General features: G+C 34.3%; 6 protein-coding genes across 6 annotated transcripts; 2 read left to right on the plus strand and 4 right to left on the minus strand.

The window, feature by feature from the left end:
* Positions 1–123: 123 nt before the first annotated feature.
* ZIP2 (Zip2p) lies at positions 124–2,265 on the minus strand (the record flags this gene model as incomplete). The annotated part of the gene is made up of 1 exon (XM_003672091.1): positions 124–2,265. The coding sequence occupies one exon, from the start codon at positions 2,263–2,265 to the stop codon at positions 124–126; it is 2,142 nt and encodes a 713-aa protein (XP_003672139.1).
* A 408-nt stretch (positions 2,266–2,673) lies between these two features.
* RMR1 (Rmr1p) lies at positions 2,674–3,585 on the minus strand (the record flags this gene model as incomplete). Its single annotated transcript, XM_003672092.1, has 1 exon — positions 2,674–3,585. One exon carries the CDS (start codon positions 3,583–3,585, stop codon positions 2,674–2,676), a length of 912 nt encoding a protein of 303 aa, XP_003672140.1.
* A 346-nt stretch (positions 3,586–3,931) lies between these two features.
* On the plus strand, positions 3,932–7,627 carry HFM1 (DNA helicase; the record flags this gene model as incomplete). Its single annotated transcript, XM_003672093.1, has 2 exons — positions 3,932–3,980; positions 4,089–7,627. 2 exons carry the CDS (start codon positions 3,932–3,934, stop codon positions 7,625–7,627), a joined length of 3,588 nt encoding a protein of 1,195 aa, XP_003672141.1.
* Positions 7,628–8,023: 396 nt separating this feature from the next.
* On the plus strand, positions 8,024–9,790 carry RTG2 (Rtg2p; the record flags this gene model as incomplete). Its single annotated transcript, XM_003672094.1, has 1 exon — positions 8,024–9,790. One exon carries the CDS (start codon positions 8,024–8,026, stop codon positions 9,788–9,790), a length of 1,767 nt encoding a protein of 588 aa, XP_003672142.1.
* A 577-nt stretch (positions 9,791–10,367) lies between these two features.
* Positions 10,368–11,828, minus strand: HXK2 (hexokinase 2; the record flags this gene model as incomplete). Its single annotated transcript, XM_003672095.1, has 1 exon — positions 10,368–11,828. One exon carries the CDS (start codon positions 11,826–11,828, stop codon positions 10,368–10,370), a length of 1,461 nt encoding a protein of 486 aa, XP_003672143.1.
* Positions 11,829–13,172: 1,344 nt separating this feature from the next.
* On the minus strand, positions 13,173–14,225 carry FZF1 (Fzf1p; the record flags this gene model as incomplete). The annotated part of the gene is made up of 1 exon (XM_003672096.1): positions 13,173–14,225. The coding sequence occupies one exon, from the start codon at positions 14,223–14,225 to the stop codon at positions 13,173–13,175; it is 1,053 nt and encodes a 350-aa protein (XP_003672144.1).
* Between the last annotated feature and the right edge of the window lie 4,419 nt (positions 14,226–18,644).

The raw sequence follows: 18,644 nt of genomic DNA on the forward strand, positions 1-18,644 counted from the left end.
ATTTTAATTGGCATGAACATGAAAACTTCAAACATTTGAATTGAAGAGATAAAGCAAAAGATTGTAAATTTAATGAAGTAATTCAAAAGGTAATTCATTGAAAGTTGAATATAACAGGGAATTTTACCATTGGGCAAGCATTAACGATCTTAAAAGCTCTATCTGAAATGGTGTTAACATTGCCTTAATTTCCGATAAATTTGGATGCAGCATATCTTCGAGAATTTTCTTCAAAGGATACTCACTCAGAAGTTTTTTGGCGAGGAAAACGTTTAGTCCCCGTTGTAATAAAATGCGCTCTGATTCTCTAGATATTCCCAAACTGTCCTCTTGATAATAGTCTCCATATTTAGAGGCCATCCTTGTTACCCAAGAGCTTATTTCTTCCTTTGTGTTTTTAACAAAATAAACTCTAAAAATAGGTTCATCAAGAAAAAGTTTAATTTTCCAAAAAATGTTGTGATCAATATCTTCTAGTTCCGGTGAATACTCTACAAATATAATGATTTTTTGAAAATGTTTTATCAGTTCTTTGATATCCTTTGTGTAAAAGAGGGTATCAGTCTTATCCATTTGGAAAAAATTATCTAACTGGGTTCTTAGAATACAAGTTGAAAAGTTGACAATGAAGTCACATTCAGAGGTCCAGTTAGATTCGATAATTTTTAACTCGGTTCTATTGGCTAGGTATTGCAAGATTTTTGAATTTGTTTCCATGCGGTTGGTATTCAAAATAATAGTCTTCCCATTGGCATTTATTTGATTATCGACAATTCTAATTATAGATTCGCATGAAGAGCTCTCTGTCTCAGCCAATGCTCTGAGTTGCTTGAGAGCTATATTATTGTGGCTGGTACTGTCACCAATTTTTCGGATATCTTGCGAACAATTGCCAATAAGATTAAAAAATAGAGAGCTATCATTTAAAAAAGTTTCAGCATTCCTCTTCATTTTTTGTTTTCTTCTTTTAGTCGAAAGAATACTTTTTAACTCATCATCAATGAATGATCTCTTATGTGGAATCAATGACGTATTGATCACATTTGAACAATCAGTAGAGTTATTATTATTTATTTCGTTTAATGTAGGCGTAGTGGGTTCTATTTCATTAAGGTTACTTATTTCCTGAGGGGCCATACTTTGAGAACTACATGAAAATCCTAAATTAAGGCTACCAAATGTCTTTTTATCGAGATCAATAAATTCCAGCAGATTAAAATCAAGTTTTTTACATTGTAATATAGCTGACATATCAGCAATTTTCGTAAACATTTCAGCAGTACCACTATTAGTAATGTTCTCCTCGATATTGTAATATTTGTATTTGGCAAATGGTTTCCAATCCAAGTGCTTGGTTTGTTCTTTATCTAATTTCCATATTTTGCACATTATTGACATTTTAGGCACATTACCAAAGAGAGTTCCTTGACAAATTTTAATTTTATACAATTCTAACGAGTGGAATTTGATATCAAACAATGATGCCCATAATCTTTTAAAAGTCATCGTTGTATCTGGAATTGGGTCAACTTTCCATTCCCATTCTTGTTGATTAGATGTAGAAATGGACTTTGATTGACTATAATTTGTGAACTCTAATTTATAACCGGAGAGTGTATTAGGAGCCAATGATTGAATTTTAATATCCGTTGGTGAAGGAAATGTAAACGATATCATTCTCTTTAATTTCTCATCCAGAAGTTTTTCAGTATTTTCTTCCAATTTACTAGTCATTTGTGGCAAATTTATTGTTCTAATATCAGTTTTCCTTATATTGGTTTGAAAACCATCCAGAAGAAGAAAAGATCCCAAATCGATTGATGCAGGTTTGACAGGAAATGATTTTTGAACTTTCTCTGGAATTTTAAGAGTTATTTTGCTTATCCATTTGTATAATTCTTGTGTCTCCACACCTAAACAAATTTTTTCTCTGAGTTTAGACTCATGGACATTGATATTGATGTGAGGATCCTCTTTCAAAGTTGTCCCTTTTAATGACATTCTTCTTTTTGCCATAAGAAAGCATATTGTTTGATAATCAATTATGAACTGTCCTATCCCCCGATTTTTAGGCAATTTATAAAAATTATTGGCAATACCATATGAGCTGCCCCAATTGGCAACATATTTCAGGTTCTTCTGGCCCTTCTTGTCTAATTTCAAATACTCTTTTGTAAAATTACTATTTCGAATGAAATAGCCGCCGAGGTCACCAGTGATACTTTCATCGTCGGGGAGGCTCTCCACGAACCAATATTTTATCATTAATAAAGTGCTATTGGATCAATTTGTTGTTCGAAGTTGTAGCAGCCTTGCTCACATTGATTGCTTGGATGTTGGATTAATTTGGTATGTTTCCTTCGTATTTGTTTATTCTTGAAATACCTTAGTTTATTTTCTTTCCTTTTAAATAATCTTGAAAAATGAAGCAGCATAGATGAAAAGTAAATAAAAAGTACAGAATTTAATAACAAAAAAGAAACCAAAAATAAGTAAATAATAAAATCAACAGATAATCATAAGGGAGACAGTTACATATTACAAAATTATATAGCGTTTTTATTACCTATATACCAAGAAAAGAAGTAATACTAGTCGTGTGTACGTAATTTTTTTTTGATTTATCATTAGATCTAATTAATCTCCAGCATATTGGTTACAGAACTTTCGAAATCAAGACATTTCACTGTCTCCTTCTTCATCTGTCATTATCTCTAACAATTCATCTGAACTATTATCAGAATCATCAGCATGGTTTGGCTCATCCATAGCATTACTTTGTTGATTTTTAGCCATTCCATCTTCATCATCTTCATCAAGATCCATTACTATTTTTTCTCCTTGATTAACTGCAGATAGTTCATTATCGTCCAGTATCAAAGGATCATCTTCATTATTACTGAAAGGTTTAATGTTTTGTAAAGTTGCAGCACCTTCAGTCAGTTCCACCAAGGCATTATAACGAGACACAAATCGAGGTCTTGTTTGAATTCGAATTTCCATATAAGCTGGGACACGTAGTTCAGAATTCGCTATTGATCTCTCTTTCAGAATTCTAAATATAGTTTCAATATCATTGAATGATATTTGATTATTGTACAAATTATCCTCACAAAGAGTAAGATCTAAAGCTGGTATATCCATCAGGATTTCTTTGCTATTGAATAACACTCCATTATAGTATTTTTCCAAAAATCTACGTACAGATGCCATAAATTCAGTACAACTTGTGTTAAAAAACCTTGGATTATCACAGATGATGGGGAACGTGTTATCAGAAACAGTTAGGTCATCATTATCTTGTGATAAATCGTAATCGAAAAGAAGAAAGGTATCATCTTCAAAATATACTATGATCTTGGGAAGTTTTTTTTTCAGTAAAGTTTCTGCAATTGCACGAGCCTCATTTATATTGCTACTATCATTATTATCCTTATTATTATGAGTAGGTTCAGAAACTTCCTCTTCAATAGAATTGTCGTCGTACTCTAGTAAATCTTCGTCTTCATCATCGGTAACTGATACGGATATCCCATCAACTTCCACCTTGTTATTATTTTTAGAGGTTTCGTTAACTGTACTCATTATTGCAATTCAATTAGATAGATAATGGTTCAAATCTGAAGACCAATTCTTTCCGCTTGGGGCCTGGTTATGTTTTTGTTGGTTTGGAACGTTGTCCATTTCTTATAGATGAAATTATAATTAAAGCGTTTTCAACATTACCGGATTTCCTTTTATAAAGGGGACGACTCAACATTCTTAATTATGATTTTTAAGATTTGCCACCAATAAAGTATAAACAAAGAATCTTAGGATAAGTAATTAATACAAAGATAGATATTCGATAGTAGAAAAAAGGATAACCCTTATTTATTACACAGAGATTATAGTGCTACCAATTGCAATCTCAATACTCACCAATTTTATAATGGGAACAAAGTTTGAGAAAATAGGTGCGGCGAATACTACTAAAAAAAGTATAAAAAACTAGTTAAGATACCCTTCCAAGTTAACATTCAATTACCCTAGTTGATTACTAACCATTGCGGATAATGTTCGAAATCTTCTCTATTTGTTTGTTAAAGGAAACGCAACGGATGCAACCCCTAGGAGGAAAAAACCAAAGAAAAAAGACAATCGTTTCAAAATAGCAGTGAGCCACAACAACTTGATTGATTGTGATCAAAATGATAACATTGATGCATTTGAAGATGATAGCTACATTGATAGACCTGAACTTAATGAAGATACGAATTCATTATTTACCGGTTTGGATGGTACAAATGGGTTTTCTATTGACTCTGACGACACTCAATTGGATGGTAATTTTTTCAATCATTCCAAGCAAAATGAAGTAGACACTACAGAACTACCTTCAAAGAAACGCAAGATTCTTATTAAAAAAAAGATAGACACCAGTCATAACGGAAGCATTCTGGATACTTCTGTTTTACCGGATTCATTCAGATCGGTTTTCAAGTTCCAGAAATTTAATAAAATGCAATCTGCTGCTTTCCCATCACTTTATCAACAGGATAACAACTGTGTAATTTCTTCACCAACTGGATCTGGGAAAACGGTACTATTCGAATTGGCAATTCTACGCTTAATCAATAAATTAAACTTCAATATTGGAAATTTCAAAGTTTTATATATCGCACCAACAAAGTCATTATGTTGTGAAATGTTAAATAATTGGAAAGACAAGTTTTTGAATGTTTCTGTTGGTATGCTAACAAGTGATACAAGCTATTTAGAGACTGAAAAAGTGAAAAAATCAAATATCATCATAACTACTCCTGAAAAATGGGATCTATTAACTAGAAAATGGTCGGATTACAGTTTACTTTTCAATTTAATTAAACTACTTCTTGTAGATGAGGTACATACACTCCGTGAGAACCGAGGTGCCACTCTTGAAGTCGTAGTGACGCGAATGAATATATTATGTGAAAATTTAAGAATTATAGCTGTAAGTGCTACTATTCCAAATATAGAAGACGTAGGAGAATGGCTGAACCCCAAAAACAATCATAACAATGATGAAAAAGAAAACACTGCTGTCATCTTAGCATATGACGACAGTTATCGTCAAGTTTTATTAAAAAGGAATGTATACGGATATAGTTTCAACGGCAAGAATGATTTTCAATGTGATGCTTTATTCAATCATAAATTAGAAGATATATTTCAAAAGCACAGCAAAAATCGCCCGATATTGATTTTTTGTCCTACTCGATCATCCACCATTACAACTGCCAAGTACATCGGCGAAAATATGTCGTTTTATGACGGCCCTAATAACTACAATAGAAGATCACAAGTCACAGACAGAAATCTAGCAGAGTGCTTAAAAAGTGGTATCGCTTTCCATCATGCAGGCTTATCGTTGGGTGATAGAACTGTTGTGGAGAATGACTTTCGGAATGGAAATATCAAAATTCTATGTTCGACCTCTACATTGGCGATGGGAGTAAATCTTCCTGCATATTTAGTCATTGTAAAGGGAACAAGGATCTGGAATTCATCAGATGTCGAAGAATATTCACAATTAGATATTCTACAAATGATTGGAAGAGCTGGTAGGCCAGAATTCGAAACTGAAGGTTGTGCAGTTGTCATGACAAGTCCTCCAATGAAAGAAAAGTACGAAAATTTGATATATGGGAACGAACAACTTGAAAGTACTTTGCATCTTAATTTAATAGAACATCTTATTGTCGAAATGTCATTAGGAACTGTTTATGATGTAAATTCAGCATGTGAATGGCTAAAAAATTCCTTTCTTTTTGTTAGGCTCTTGAAACGCCCCGTGTTTTATCGAGAAATCTATAAATTCATGAATAATGACAATTCTCTGGTAGAGCAGCTAAATAAATTTTGTGAATCTCTATTTGAAATGTTAATGAACGCGGAAATTATTGTGCAGAAGGAGAATATGCTCGTTTGTACAGCTTATGGACATGCTATGTCAAAACATTATGTCATGTTTGAATCTACAAAGTTGTTTATTAACTCTAAGAAAAACAATTCCTTACAGGAGATACTAATTCTCTTATCTAATGCAAAAGAATTTGCAGATATAAGAATTAGGCATAATGAAAAAAGATTATTCAAAGAAATAAATACATCTCCTTTATTGAAATATCCATTTTTAAATAAAAAAAACCAAAGTAAAATTATTGACCAAACTTCTCAGAAAATATCCTTGATAATTCAATATGAGATCGGAGGTTTAGAATTTCCATCTTACGAAGGCGCTCAAAAGTTACATCAAACATTAGTACAAGATAAAATGCGTACATTCAGACATTGTTATAGACTTTTAAAATGTATGGTCGATGTATTTATTGAGAGAAAAGATGGTGTCTCGCTGCAGAATACATTAACTTTGCTACGATCGATTAATGGTAATTGTTGGGATAATTCCTTCATGGTATTGCGGCAGTTGAAGTTAATTGGCTTGGTTTCTGTGAGGAAATTAGTTCATCACGGTGTAACTTCACTGCAGGATTTGAAAAATCTCTCAGACGCGCAGTTAGAATATTATCTAGGATTAAAGACTGGGAATGGTCACAAAATTAAGAATGATTTATTGTTACTGCCCAAATTAAGGATAAGAAGTAAGTTAGAAAATTGTAAACCACAAGGAACAGAAATCATATTGGAATTTAAGGTTGAGGTTACTGCAATATTTAAATCATCTACTTGGCATGGTCATAGTTTATCTTTAGATATCGAAGTCTTCAAGAAATCGGGGGATCTCATCGATTTTCGCAGGATTAATTTGAAAAATTTATTATCAGCAAGAAGCTTCAGAATATCCACAGTAATAGATTCCAAGGACGATATCATAGAATTTGATATTAACTGTCAAGAAGTTGCAGGAATCGGTGATATGGTACTTTTCTCCGCCTCCGAAATCCCCAAAGATTATTATATAATTCTTCAAAAAAGAAAGCAGACTGCTCTAGAAAAATGTTTGTTCCTACCGGACTCTGATGATGCTTTAGGTAGAAGTGATACTTTTTCGTCAGATGATAGTTTTATTCAGTATTTAGAACACAATAAACTTTCAAATGAAAAAGAAGATGGGACGAAGTCCGGGCAAGATGCTCCATCTCGGACGCTGATGCCTAATGGAAATTATGAGTGTTATCATGTTTGTAAAGATAAAGTCAACAATGGTACGACATTTTTATGTTGTAAGGAAGGGATCCCACAGAATTATTTAAAACACTCTACTGAGAAAGTAACTAATAGCAAAACTTTATCCAGACCGCGAGAAAAAAATTTATTCCATATTGGAGAAGATAAGCAGTACAGCAGTCCGATAGAAGAAGATATGAAATCCGATAGTATTAAAGATATTGGAGCTTATGTATATCGCCCCAACTCAGCTGATCTTGCGAAAAATATAGAAGGAAATGATGGTGGAATACCACCGGCTTTAGAGTCGGAACATCAAATGAAAGAGAAACCCTTAACCTTGATCGATACAACTCTAGATTTTAGTACTATGATCACAAATGTGCCACTAGATGATAGTAGCTCCTCCTCATCTCTGTGTACACGTGATAACTCTGCTTTGAATTTCCTAGGATCGGATGTTGATCTCAGTTAGAGAATCATGACATCCAACTAAGTGAAACATCCTACCCTTTTAATACTAACTATTTACATATTTTTTTATATCTTCCATTTTTATACATAGTCCTGATAAAAGAAAAATTAGATAGTAAAATAATCACCTTCTGTTCATGTTCAGTTACAGAGATCTGTGTATGAATTGTCTTGTAGTCTTTTAATATAATGGAAAAGCGACGTTCCTTTTATGGACTCAGTCAAACAAGGTAACGCGAAAAGGCGAAACGAAAGGGCTTAAGCAAAGCCTTTAAAAAAGTAAGGTATCTAAAATAAGATAACGAAATCGGACTAGAAGATATAGAAACAAACAGCCTCAACATCTTTTATTTAGCTACAAGTAAGGACATTCTAAGGATTAAGATACCAATTAGTCATGTCTGTAATTTCTGATAGTGATAACGAAACAGATGTCGTCTCAAGAAGTTTATGTGGTGTCGTCGATATAGGTTCCAGTGGTATCCGATTCAGTATCTCTTCGAAGGCAGCTCATCATGCTAGGATAATGCCCTGTGTCTTTAAAGATAGAGTAGGAGTGTCCCTACATGACGTCCAATATGAACCTACTACGTTGAAAAAGATTCCAATCCCGCAAGGGATTATAAATGAAATTTGTGCAGCTATGAAGAGATTTAAATTAATATGCGAAGATTTTGGTGTTCCTGAATCAAGCGTAAGAGTTATTTCTACTGATACTGCTAAGAATGCTTTAAATGCAGATGAATTCTTGAATGCAATCTACGAAAGTACAGGTTGGAATGTAGAGTTATTTTCTAGAGAGGAAGAGGCAAGAACCGGTGTTTATAGTGTAACCTCTTCATTTAATACAGTAAGTGGGTTATATTTAGATATCGGTGGAGTTACTACCCAAATATCATGGGTTATTTCAGCAGAAGGAGAAATTTTACAATCATCCACCCCCGTTTCGTTAAATTACGGTTCAAGTTCGCTTTCAAGTAGATTAAAATTGGAAGATAGAAGGGCGATTTTCTTCGAAATAAAGAATGCTTTCAAAGAAGCCATAGATAAAATATCTATTCCCGAACATATGTTGGAAGAAGCAAAGGCAAATGGTGGATTTGATCTATGGACTAGAGGGGGCGGATTTCGAGGAATGGCTCATTTGTTATTGGCTGAATCCAAAAGCTATCCAATCCAAACGATTATTAATGGGTTTTCATGTAATTATGACGAATTTTCATCAATGGCAGCGTACATATTTTTGAAAGACCATATCCCTTTTTCGAAAGAAAAGAGAATCTTTAAAGTATCAGAACGAAGAGCACAACAGATGCCGGCAGTCGCACTACTAGTAAGTGCAGCGTTCGAAAGTTTACCTCCAATTAAAACCATCCATTTCAGCGAAGGTGGTGTAAGAGAGGGATGTCTTTATTCAATTTTGCCAAGGGATATACGAGCTCAAGATCCGCTATTGATTGCTTCAAGACCATATGCTCCTTTGTTGGCTGAAAAATATTTAAACTTACTAGGTACTTCCATTCCACAAAATGAAATCCCTAAATTAGTATTGGAACGCATTGCTCCAGCGTTATGTAACTTAGCGTTCGTTCATTCCTCTTATCCTAAAGAGTTACAACCAACTGCTGCATTACATGTTGCTACAAGAGGTATTATTGCCGGCTGCCATGGATTATCGCATAGGATTAGAGCGCTAATTGGTATTGCTTTATGTAATAGATGGGGTGGTAACATACCTGAACAGGAAGAAACATATATGCAAGCTCTTGAAGAAATGGTGTTACGTGAAGAAGAAAGAATTGAAGCGAAAAGAATCATTTGGTGGACGAAATATATTGGAACTATTATGTATGTTATTTGTGGTGTTCATCCAGGAGGGAACATAAGAGATGATGTTTTTGATTTTTATGTCAAACAACAAACTCAAGGCCAAAATTCAAAGAGTGATCGCATACCAAAGGAGTTACGTAGTATTGCGTCATATACGGCGGTAAATCCATCACCGAAACATCGTGAATTTGAAGTAATTGTAAGAATTAGTAAAGACGATCTAAAAACAAGTGCATCGGTAAGATCAAGAATCATTACATTGCAAAAAAAAGTCAGGAAACTGTCTAGAGGTAGTTCTGAAAAGGTAAAGATAGGAGTAATGTTTCATGAGTAACCATGAATGCTTTTGTTTTCATATAGAATATTCTTGATATATATACTTTTGGACGTACATTTAATTAAGCAATTACCATGAAAGTGTAGATAATAACATTTAAATTTAGAGCAAGGTGACAGCCTCCCCATAACATTTGAGGCCTGCGAAAGATTTCTTTTTCATTACCTTTGACAATGTCCCCGCCTTTTATCGCCAGAGCACTGAGTTACTTTCTTAATTCTGATGCAGTTCCGGTTCTGTACATTCTGTCCTAAAGCATGTTAGTTATATTTACATATCGTTTCAATTAGTATCAATATTATATAAAGGCAGATTGGGGCAAAAAATGGGCTTTTTCCTTTTTGGTCTTTTTCTTGTTTCCTATTTAATGTTTAACGTCACGCTAAACATTCATATGATACGACTTCAATCATATGAAGTGAGATGTTTCAAAGTATTTAGGCTACCATTCATTACCGTGTCTACATTCTATTTCTTAAATTAAAATAAAAAATTCTATATATCTTTATACTTACATAAATTCGTTAAAAACGTAAAAATCATATATTTTGGTCATTTTTTAGAAACGACTCGTCTAAGCACCAATGACACCTACAGATTTACCGGCAGCTAATCTTTTTTCAGTGACAGCGGCAATAATAGCGGCACCGGCACCTGACCCATCTTCACTTGGAGACAATATAATTGGATATTGATCGATTGGAGCTGGAGTCCAGTCAAAAATATCTCTTAAGGCTTCAGCAGCATGTTGTTGGAAACCTGGATATAATTTGTAGACTGAACCATCACAAGCTGCATGACCGGACTTGTAACCTCTCTTTTGGAAAATAGCAGCAATACCACAAACAGCTAATCTAGCGGCTCTGATACCAACCAATTCACATAAACGTCTGATCAATTTACGTTCTTGAACAGTGGTGCTGATACCCAAATCCTTTTGTAACAAAGCATCAGTGTCTTCTAAGTTTTCGAATGGATCTTCTTCAATTCTAGCTGGGTAAGAAGTATCCATGATATAAGGAGTGTTCAATTTAGTCATATCTTGACCCTTCAAGATGAAACCCTTGTCATGTAAATCGATTAAAGCTAAACGAACTAATTCACCCAGGTAGTAACCGGAGGACATCTTTTCGAAAGCTTGTTGACCTGGTCTTGGAGAATCTTCATCAATCTTGATATCGTACTTGTTTCTTGGTAAGACGACATGTTCATTATCGAAGGAACCGTATTCACAGTTGATAGCCATTGGAGAATCCTTTGGAATATCATCAGCCAATTTTCCTTCCAATTTTGGAATATCAGCGACATTTTCGTAATAAGCACCATTAATACCAGTACCGAAAATGACACCCATCTTAGCATCAGCATCAGTGTATAAAGAAGCAACTAAAGTACCTGTAGTATCGTTAATTAAAGCGACAACGTTAATTGGGATTTTTCTAGCTTCCAATTGTTTTTGTAACATTGGAACGACATCATGACCTTCGACATTTGGAATATCGAAACCTTTAGTCCATCTTTGTAAAACACCACTGTTAATTTTACTTTGAGAAGCTGGGAATGAGAAAGTGAAACCTAATGGTAATGGTTTGGAGACACCTTCTGGGAAGATTTCTTCAACGAATTCTTTCAAAGAGTCAGCAATAAACCCGAACAATTCATCTGGATCTTGAGTAGTTCTCATACCTTCTGGAATCTTATATTTAGATTGAGTAGTATCGAAAGTACGATCACCACCTAATTTAACCAAGACGACTCTCAAGTTAGTTCCACCCAAATCGATAGCCAAGTAATCACCAGATTCCTTACCAGTTGGGTAATCGACAACCCAACCTGGAATCATTGGAATGTTACCACCTTCTTTAGATAAACCTTTATTTAATTCACTGATGAAATGCTTGGTGACAGCTTTCAATTGATCAGCGGAAACGTGGAAGACAGATTCCAATTCTTCTAATTGTTCTAATAACTCCTTTGGGACATCAGCCATGGAGCCCTTTCTGGCAGGTGGTTTCTTTGGACCTAAATGAACCATTTTTTGATTTGATATGTGTTGTTTTGTTGATTTGTTTTAAAATAAAAACTAAAATATATATCGAACAGGAAAAGGGTAGATAAAAAATAACTACAAAAGGAAAAAAAAAAAGGGAAAGTGATGTAGGAATAATTACTCCACATAACTTTAAAAAATTGCTAGATTTCCATTGAAGTTTTTATACGATTTTGGGTACAACGTGGAAAGTTTAAGAACATCATCTGGAAAAAAAAGTTTCAACCGATGCCCAAATCGTCGAAGAGTCGACGACGACTTTCTTTCAGCCGTTGTCGCGGCTTTTCTCTGCGACGCCAAACCAGAAAAGCCATGGTGAAATATGTTTATATAATAAATAAATAATAATGATGATAAGAATAATACCCGCGGGTCCTTTCGCAGGGACAGAGACAGAGACAGAGACAGAGAGAGAGACCGTTGGCGAAAAAAACGGGAATTTGCGACGAGTTTCGCCGAAATTCTTTTTGTTCTTTCTTACTAAATAAATTACACGAAGACCCTATCGGGGGAAAGACATGTCAACTTCCCCGCCTACGTCAGCGGATGCCTTTTAGGTGGATTATCTCGTTTTGTTAGAGATTTCCTCAAGCATCATCGCCACAACCATCGCATTCTTTCCTTCACTAAATTCCTGTAGTATCCACAAATAGTGAATGAAGGAATGAAGGAATGAAAGAATGAAAGAATGAAAGAATGAAAGAATGAAAGAATGAAAGAAGTTTATGGACCGGGGATAGCAAGTACGTGCGTATTAGCTTCCTTTCCTGAATAAACTTTTCATCACTTACATACCTATCTTTGATACTTAAACTCAAAGTGTATATTATATTTGCGTGTGCGTGCGTGGAGAAGGTTCACCGCCAAATTTCAATTGTGCTAAACGTGAAGAATACTACATATGAAGATTCATTGAAATTGAAGGAACGAAGCCTGTGAAATTTATCGTGAGATTCCTTTAATCGCTATCAATCTTGTTATCGATACTTCATTTACCCGTTCGTACAGCAAAGGCTTTTCTTAAAAAGATGAATATACGTGCCTTTTGACATATAATGCGGGGTACAATGTTCTTGTTCAGTACCAACGTACGTATTGGCAAACACTTCTACGTACAAACTTACGCAAAATAGTTAACTGTTTCCTTTTGTTCCTGTTTTATAAATATTCCATTCCCATCAACGAATGTGTACATACGTAAAGTTATGTGTGTACGTACTAACTACCTGACCTTCCCATCGATGATAGACTATCTTGAAGAATTTAATTATGCTAGACATAACAATAGATACAATAAAAAATAAATAAATAAGTTCCCATCAAAAGGTCTTAGAGTGATGATGGTTCGAAAACATTAATATAACCAAATTTAATTAAAGTTTCAGGAATGAAAGCATGATCTTGATCATAATGTTCAATTAAATCGAAAACAGATTCTGTCTTTGGATCACATCTAAAAGAACAATCTCTACAACGTAAATCGCTCCAGTCTAATAAATTAGTTTCATCAGGAGTTTGCGGATTCATGACCTGTTCCGGGTTTATAGTAGTTGTTGTAATAGTATCAAAACCACTATTTAAATTAGTCATATCAACAGAAACTGTTGGAATATGATTATGAATGTTCTTTTGTTTCGCGTTCAAATCATTAATTTCAGAATTTTCAGTACCAGTACTTGATAATGGTGTAGTTCCATTAACCAAATCATTCAAATTCAAAGTACTATTATCATTAGAAGGACAAGGTTTACTTGGATCGTACTTGAATTCATCAGCTGTGTCTGGATACACTAATCTACTTACCAAATGATTCTCTAATAAATGATTGATCAAATCTTCACCAGGTTGAATGATCTTATCACAATCTTCATATGGACATGTCATCAACAGATTTGAAGAATCTTCTTCTTCAGAGCCAAAGTTCATAGACATCAAACGATCTGTAACTTGTTCATCTGGAGGTGTAACTTGTTGCTGTATTGGGGTTTTTTCAACGCCAGATTTAATCTTAGGTGTACTAGTAACTTTGTCATTAGTTGTGGCAGTTTTAGCATTAGTAGATTTCTTATCAAGACTTTGAGCCAATTTCTTTGCATGTGTGTTCAAATGTCTCTTTAATTGTTGATTAGTAATGAAACCTTTACCACAAATTCGACATTTCAAAGGTTTCTCTTTGGAATGTGTCCATTTATGTACTTTTAAATGACATGGTCTCATAAATTTCTTATTACAACCAGGAACATCACATACATAGGGTCTCTCGTTAGTATGCGACGATCTATGTTGTTGCAACAAACATGGTCTATCAAAAACACGTTCACAGCCATCAAATTGGCACTTATATATTCTTTTCGATCTTTTGGACTTCGTACCCTGAACCATTTTATATTATGTTATGTTTTGCTGTCGGTTTTCTCTTTGAATATTTTTCCCCTTTTCGTTAAAGTGTGCAAGATACAGTGCAAATTTTTGATTACAAGAACATAATCTGCCAGACAAATCAATGTCTCTTTTATCATTAGCTTCTAACAATGAAGTTCCATTTTTTTCAATTTGTTCTTCAGCGCATTATTCTGTTTGACGGTTTCCTTACAGGAAAATCTTGAAAAAAATAAGTTAAACAGCCTAATTACGTACGTATATATGGTCTCCCACTTACCTGTCCAATTATATGGGCCGTATGCAAAGAAAACTACAAATATTTCGAGAAAGATAATTCCCTCTATTTTAACTCTGTGGAAGGGACTGTTGATGTATACTTACAAGAAATCAAGGACTTAGGTGAGGGCAAAAAACTGAATTACTTCTTAGCATATATTTTGTTAATAAAAATATATATATACAGAGAGGTAAAGAAATATTGATGAAACAGCATGGAAAGGATTCCCTAATTGCATCTTCTTTACAAAACAATATTTAAACGGCATTTCTTCGATTTCTGCTAAACTTCCTCTTATTTTATAACATACTATTTGTTGAGTGGAGAGTATATAAAATACAGAGATATATAAAAAGATACAGTTAAAATAGAATCCCTTATAATATTGTGTTTTGCTTATCGTTTTACGGCGGATTAATCAGCTTCCTTATGTTTTGCATTCTCATATAATACATGCAGTTCTCAACCATACTATAATATGGTATGCGTCAGAAATTCTAGCAAACATATAAATAGATACTACTGACACCCATTAGATAACCATTGAATCCTGTTCGTGGTTGCACATACTATAGGTGCCCAGGCAGTGATTGTTACAGCTACTGCGGCAATTACAATACCAGCAAGAGCAGCTAGTTTTGCCCAGCTATTCCTTTTGGACAAGTTAGGGTCATCCTGGTTTGAAGTAAATAAATTCGAGAAAACTAAGCTAACATGATCATTATGACAACTAACAAAGATCCGACCTTGTATTTGCTACTATTTGAATTGCCAGTTTGTGGCATGGCTATGTTTGATTTCCCTTAAATCATAGTAATTATCCAATCCTTAAGTGACAATCAGTGATATTCAATTCGAAACCCAAAATCAATGTGTCGAAAGTTTTAGACAACACTTAGATTATTAGAACTAAATAAGATTGGTTGGTACGTACGTATGCTAAAGTTGCCTAAGTCAGATATGAGGTGTTTGTGGGTTTTTCATTGTTAGCACTTGTTCCGTTCGGATATCTCTCGAAATATTCAGGCAATACACCGAGATGGACAAATTAAGAAGACTGATTTCCAAATTCGAACAGACTAATTAACATACTTAGCAAAAATAAGAAGGAAGAATTACTACAAGTGAAAACTCAATGATTGGATTAATTCAAATTATGAATGCAATAGTGCCACTATACAACAGATATATAGCTCTAGATATCATTCCCATAGTAGGAGAAAAAAGACATTGCATCCATACTTATTTCGCACAACCCTGTTGTATTCAATCATATTTTCATGTTTGTGTATAAACCATTACATTTATGTAGCGAATAATAGCTTAATTAGCTGCCAGATTGAACAAGTTGAAACATCGACTTCTTGTGAGGGGTCTTATTTCCCATTTGATCTAAATTGGATTATAACTACTGCCATTTCCACATTGATCTTAGGTGATTCGGTCATAACAGGAGGGCAATTATTGCGTTCACGATGTGACCATATCGGCAAAGCAAAGAAATATATAACTTTAGGCTTATCCGTTTTCGTCGGATATACCCTAGGCTGCCAGCAACGTTATTTTGGTTGACTATGCAGTCTCTTGTAATATTTGTGTATCCATCCCAAATAAGGGGCTGGATATTTTGTTCTCTCTCGATTGATACCTATACTCTATTCAATAGTAAACCATTTCCAATATTTTTCACTTTAAGGGTATGGAGAACTAGTTTATATACATTCGCTCTTCCAGCTCCCTGTGAATCAAAAGCAATCAAAATTAATAAATTTATGTAGTCATTTTGACAACTTGTGGTTTGTACAGATGCTTGTATTGGATCCTCGTTAAGGAAATTACATATGTCTCGAGAATAATGCCGAAAGGGGAAATAGGAAATAAAGGTACGGGATACTATACGTAGATGACTACTTCTTTGGATTTAATATCGCGAGAATTTCTTTTTCTGGTCGCCATTTTGGTCCCAATCGTATGTCGTATAAAAAATAGATTCTTTTCATTTAAATTAAACTTGGGGCACCATTTCAAACTAAAGAAGGAATTAAACCAAACTTGTGTCACCAGAGTGTTGAAATGAATAGCCATGAAACCAAAATGGTAAAGTTAAATAGAACGTATAGAGATTATAATGTGAATATTGAAGGTTGACTTGCACTATATGTGGCTTGCAACGATTAACAGTCAGAGGCAATAAATTGTTTAATTAACCCCCCTAAATATGTGTCATCTTATCTATAATGTTCCGTATATAATATTATATAAGTACTTAATAAATGTTCATTGGCCCAGCAATGATAACTTCGGAAAGAATCAATAAATTTTAAGAACGCATTTTTTGATGAGATTTTGGTATCTTATCTTGTGGAGCAATGTCAGATTTATATGTTTCAATCATTTATTAATAATATACAATGTTTTCTTCGTGATTTTTCATATATTATATAATTAAAAGTGTATTTCTTTCTTAGGAGTTTCCTTTTGTAATTTTATATTTATCCAACATTTATTGTTAGTTAACTTAAAATTTAAATTATATATATTTATATATCCAGAAATAATAAACTATAACTTATTACTTTTTTGATGACTTATCCATCATTTTTGAACGCAACTCAAGCTCGGGGGAATGACAAAAGCTGAGACTTATTGGTTTCGATTTTTAACGTTAGCGACTGATAGTAAACATATTGGCAAAAGGAAATATTAGCGATTGATGTAGAATATTGATATTCTTTGTTGCTGTTAGGTTGTGATTAGTTATGCAAATTCCAACGCTCATTTGAAGAAGCTTTGGATGTACACAGGTACATATACCACGGAAGGGTATATCACTATCAGAAAATCGATTTGCCGATAATGACTAAGAAATTTTACTTGGAAAATACATCGAAAGTAAGGATTTCCAAGACGAAGAGTATTTCTTGATCTAGCCACATTAGTGAGTAATGATAAGTGACGAAGTTCTTACATTAAGCTCTTTAATGCGCAGGAAAATTAGTATGTCATAAGTCAGGGGCAGCAGTCAAGACCAAGTATGAGTGACCGGTTTAGGGTGGAATTCCCAAAAGTAAACGAAAGCCATCAAAACATACGTTAAAAATGATAATATTTTAAGGACCCACAAGCTTCATTTATTTCAGGTTTCTGGCAGGGAGCGGATGTCTGCAACCGCGAACGCTTCTCCGTCCTTATTGCAATACTCAGAATTTCTCGGTTAACTTATTTAGGTTGAAATTTCTTGAAGGTGTAGTGCATTGATTTTGTTAGCGCGTGAATGTGCACTACATGGGCGGTGACGGTATACTACACTGCGCGCCTTTCTGAGAAAACTGACGGTCGACTGCATTTCCAGCCGGTCAACTGCAAGATTTGACGGTCGACTACATTGCCTTGACGGTCAACTACAATTTTTGAAGGTCAACTGCATGGCAATGAAGGTCCACTACACCATAAATGTATGGGTGCCACATATTGGAAATATCTTGTCACAATCGAAGCTGTTATACCTATATCGTTTGTTTACCCTTCTGTATAGTATTTACGTGTACTTCCTTTCCAGCATGTTTTCGTGTTTCCCGAACATACAACCCTCTGTAATATTTCGTGTGTACTTGTTTGTTTGCTTAAATAAAGATCAGCCTACATTACATCTCATAATCCTCTTTACCATCACAAAAGAACCCAAACAACTAATGGTTTAGAAATGATTACTATATCTGAAACAGTCGCTGTTATAGATGGCTATGTTATTCTGACTTCCAAAGATGAACATGGTGTCGAAACCAAAACTATCAAACAACTCACCAAGAAGACAAGGTACTTCTCTTTCGTCGAAAGAACAAAACTATCCACCAAAAATTGGTGGACCTCGATTAATTCCAAACCGCTTACTCCAATTCCAGTCTTATCCCTGTTGCGTCGCAGGAATTGTTTGATTACTGTACTACTTACGAAAGGGAATTTTACACCACAGATGATGGGTTCGCAATCATTAATGCTAGGACCTCCAAAAAGTACCGTCAACGTGGACACCTTTCTGCCTCCAAATTCCGCGAGACCCTTAATTGTTTAATAAATTATTTTTTTTGTTTTCTAGGCCGCGCGCTTCAGTATGTGTTTTCCTGGTTTTTGCTTTTGAGAAA

The sequence above is a fragment of the Naumovozyma dairenensis genome, chromosome 9 (genome assembly GCF_000227115.2).
Source record: "Naumovozyma dairenensis CBS 421 chromosome 9, complete genome".
Classification (NCBI taxonomy): domain Eukaryota; kingdom Fungi; phylum Ascomycota; class Saccharomycetes; order Saccharomycetales; family Saccharomycetaceae; genus Naumovozyma; species Naumovozyma dairenensis.